The sequence below is a fragment of the Tigriopus californicus genome, chromosome 11 (genome assembly GCF_007210705.1).
Source record: "Tigriopus californicus strain San Diego chromosome 11, Tcal_SD_v2.1, whole genome shotgun sequence".
Taxonomy (NCBI): Eukaryota; Metazoa; Arthropoda; class Copepoda; order Harpacticoida; family Harpacticidae; genus Tigriopus; species Tigriopus californicus.
Genome location: NC_081450.1, coordinates 5,466,355 through 5,470,847, shown reverse-complemented (window position 1 = coordinate 5,470,847; position 4,493 = coordinate 5,466,355). Strand labels below are relative to the sequence as shown.

At 39.2% G+C, this 4,493-nt stretch overlaps 1 protein-coding gene across 1 annotated transcript; it reads right to left on the bottom strand.

Annotated features, from left to right (window-relative positions):
- Window position 1: 1 nt before the first annotated feature.
- Window positions 2-3,876, bottom strand: LOC131890717 (uncharacterized; the record flags this gene model as incomplete). The annotated part of the gene is made up of 2 exons (XM_059240123.1): window positions 2,698-3,876; window positions 2-474 (listed from the first exon to the last, which is right to left on the bottom strand). Coding segments are annotated over exons 1-2 (1,620 nt in total), but the record flags the coding sequence as incomplete, so codon positions are not given.
- Window positions 3,877-4,493: the final 617 nt, after the last annotated feature.

The window sequence follows — 4,493 nt, the reverse complement described above, 5'->3', positions numbered from 1 at the left end:
ATTCCATAAGGAGACAGACGAGGCAAAGGATGTAGCCCAATCCCATCAGAACATAAACCATGATGACTTGACCACCATCTAAGACCATGACACTCACTTGATATCGTTCTTGACGAAAAGTTCCTTCCCACTTTTTGGCCAAGAAGTCTATTAAGCCACGCTCTTTCATTTTTCGAATCCCCAATTTGAACATTGGAACTAAAGGCGAATTCTTCGGAAAGATGACACCCAAAGGTTGAGGCTTTTGCTTGGCAAAAACTTTCAGATTGGTCCTCAACTGAGGCTGTTGTTTTAAAAGAGCTGTAAAGGGTCGAGCGAAGGTGTGGAACACCACTTGGCTTGTCTTGGCCTCTTCAAGAACATCCTCGTATCTAGTGTAAAGATACTTGCCAGGGTTACTCTTTAAGCGATCGTACAAGACTTGGAACTCCGGTTTTTGAGGGAACGCATTGGCCAGAATGGATTCCTCGTAGCCTAAAACAGAGATTTGAGGACAATTTTATCGCAACACTCAGATGCTGAAACAAGCAGCATCAGTTTTCCAATCACAATATTTTGGCTGATTCCTAATATCTCTTTTGCTGAAGAAAAATGTTTAAAAAATACCAATGAATTTTAAAAATTAGTTCAAATTATTGAAAAAATTATCCCATGGCAAACACAAATTTGCCACTTGTCCCGAGATAGGAGCTTCTTATTGTTAATCGTCAGTAAATTCTTCCATGGAGGCATACTACTGCATTCTTTAGATCAATGATTTGTGGGTAAAGGTATTCAGTATGCCCGCCATGGACCTGCTCACGACACAAATTCGACATCTGAAGAAGGCACACACTTTGTGGATGAACTCACCAAGGAAGTACCTCTCGGAAGCCATGATCGAGAGTTTTAGGGTGGTTGTAAAACAATGGACCAGATGGAGTCTTCACTGCCAGATAGCCACCCTAAGTCTTCTAGTCTCCTTTCGTTTGTGGAAAGAAAGTAAACCTTGGTGTCATTATTACACTTGTTTGATTCACTAGATCACTTTGATATTGAAGAGACGAACTTGTAGGTCTGAGTTGTTTTTTTTCTTCTCATAAACGCAAGCAGATATAGTACCTTGTCATCAGACGCCTTAGTTTCCAAGACCACCACTGGTTTTTTACTCGAACGTATATCATACAGTGTCTGGAACATCCCTTGAGCGCTTAGTGGACCCCTATCTTTAACTTGATTATTGGAGAGCCTGAAAACCTTGATTAACATATCATAGCTGAGAGGTCAGTTTTTGACCCTTATTTTAACTCGCAGAGTGGCTTGTTCGACCTGGAAGTCTATTGCCTTTTGTGGAGATTACATCATGTATCTGGCTCATGGCCTTTAAATCCGCCCAAAGATCATCCTAGACTGTCCAATCTCGTGTGTTTGGCCATACCTTTAACTGACCACCGATAATTACTCTAAATCGTGCTTTTGAGACCTTTTGGGATGGCAGAGGTCCTTGCCCAAGTTTCCTTTGAAGAGCCTTAAGATATTAGAAATGCTCCTGGATGCAATTAACTGACTGAGGAACCTTGCGATCTCTCTCTGGAGGTGGTCTGCTTGCCCGCTTGAGGTCACTTCCATCACTGAGTTCCACTCGCTCAGCCTCCACATCAGAAAGTGAAAATTTTTGACTCCTTTTGTTGTTTTGAAAGAAGGTGTCAAATTGGTCACCAATTCTCTCCCTTTTTTTAAAAGGAATTTAATGAATAAACCGATTAAAAATTAAGGCGAGCAACGTTTGGTACCTTGAAAAGCACCCCATTTTGTTTTCCAGTTAAAAGTCCTTGCTTTCAAATATAAGTAAAAAAAGGGTCACTGACAAAAATGCGAGTGCACCATACATTTGAACCATTTCATCTTCATTGCCTTGTTAGAAATTGCCCTAACTGAGACTGCTAGAAGTCAAAATTCACAGATATCCTGAATCATGTAAACCTCGGAAAAAGGTAGAAAGAATCAGCAAAAAGGTAACTAAAAGGTGAAGGTGGAAAACAGTAAAATTTGCTTTAAAAAGGTCAAACAAATTGTAAAGTTTATAAAAAACGTGCTCAAAAGATGTTATCACATTTTTTCATATTTTGAAAAAAAATCAGGGCAATAAAACAAATGCATGTTCATGTAAAATAGACAAGAACTTAGTAAGTCAGTTTTGGATTTGGTGTGAAGTAATTTTCTAATTTCATCAACAGGGTTGATCATATTTCTAGCCTTATTTCAAGATAATTTTCAAAACTTTTAAACTCGAACCCACTGCAACAGCAACGAAAAACATTTCAACTCTGCAATTTTAAAAAGAGAGGATGAAAAATGCCAAAAAAGGTACAATAAAAAAGAGATTTATTTCTTTTTCCCCCAAAACGACGTCTTAGATGATTTGTCCAAAATTTGGCCGGAAAAGGTAAAAACTTTGCTTTTAGGTTCTTTATTTCTTTTCCTAGGTCTACTCGTGATTCAAAAAGGCCGAAGTGGCAGTCCGTCAACCTTAACTTCAATGATACTTTTTCTAGGTTTTTTTAAGAGCTAAAGCTAGTGGAGCAGGGTGTCCCTGTCAACCATCGGAATGAAATCATGAAACAAATCATGGTTGTTATCAAGCATTGTAACTACTAATGTTCAATCGCCTCGATCATCTATTTAATTATTTATGAGTTACTTCACTCGGAACATTACCTTGACGAACTTTGATGGTCCATGATGGGTACTCATCTACCGCTTCCTGGACAGAGGAAAACGGAACACTCGGCTCATTGGCAAAGAACATAGTCAGTGCACCACCATAAAAGGCGTTCAACAATAAAAAGAAATACCATCCCGAGGTGTAAATAACCTTACATCCCGAGGATTCATTAAGGTGATAAATAAAGTTTGAAACCACTGCACAAATTCCAATGATCAATGAAATCAGTCCAATTGCAATCCATGAATCATTGGTGAAAGGTCTCATAAACAAAGTAGTGTCCACCGTTGGCATTTGAGGTACCAGGAGAAATTGTTGCCAATCGCTCACAATGATACAATAATCCACTAATAGACTCCGTTGATAGTTCAAAAACCAAATGCTCAGACTCACATCCATATGGCCTTGGATTACATTGCCGAGAACTCCACTAAAGTTTTTGTGGAACTCAGATTGGAGTCCCCAATCATAATTAGGCTCTTTTATGGAATTCAGGGTGAAGTTGAACATACCAGATAGATGATGGGTCATATCGATGAGATACCCATAAGTGGTTCCATCGGAATCAAACGTTGTGTAGGGATACCAATCAACAGATTGAGAAGTGATCTCCACACCTTCAAGATCATAATGCTCGATGATTCTAGCATTTGGAGCCAATTTTAGTTTTTGAATGACATGTCTATTGATCAAGGGAAACGTGATCACTTGATAATATTCCATTCCCGTTGAAGGATCCAATAGGCCGAGATAGAAAAAAATGGAGGCATAATAATAAAACAACGAATCGTGAATCGTTTCCAAAGAATCGTTTGACGATCCAACCACAACCATCATCGAAGATTGAATATCTAAACCCTTCAAGTGGAATTTGATATCGGTGATATTGCTTAAGCTGTTGTACGTTATGAAAACGTCAAAACTGGGCCTGGAACAGGCTTGAAACCCATTGGTCCAACTGACATAGATTCCTCGTGTGGAGAATAAATCTTGAACCACTTTTTGGACGATAACTGATTGTAAGCCCAATGAATGGACGCATACATACTTTTTACCATTCATGAGCAAAAACTTGCCAAATGGCACACTTGTGACTTCAAATAAATTGGCCAGGATCATAACCAGCCAGAACCAAATCATTGTATCCAAACTAAACTGATCACACGCACAATTCAATCGCAACTGTAAAGGAAGCAACTCGTACGTGAGTTTGGAAAACACTGCGATTATTTACTTTTGGGCCGAACCATGACAAAAAGACTTTCAGTCTCATCGAACACATTGGGTCGGCTTGACTTTCCCATTTACAAGCGTGTTCCAAATACGAGAAAGGGGGGCTCGCAATATGTTTGTGTTCCACAAGAAAATTGATCTCGGTAGCTGAACATGATTGAAATCAAACAATGCTTCATTGAATAATGTCGCTTTCATTGACTGTTACACCATTTAAACAGGTTGCCTAAATAGTGATTGGCGTGCAAATGTCGTAGGAAACCACGCCATTCATTGAGAGGCAAGGAACCATTCAAAAGAAAACAAAGATTGTTATCATGGGATTAGATGTCCGATAAACTATTGGGAGCGAGGTTCCATTAGGGAATGGAAAAGGCCCACTCGACCATATTTCAAATTACAAGGCGTTTCACTCGCCAAACTTGGGAAAACCACTGCATACTTGGAAGAAGTATAATTGGAAACTTTCAACGTAACGCAGAGTCAAATTTCTGTAACCAAGTGTTGCTATCAGGTTTCCACCTTTTGTCTTCACTACGGCTTTGACAAGATGTAA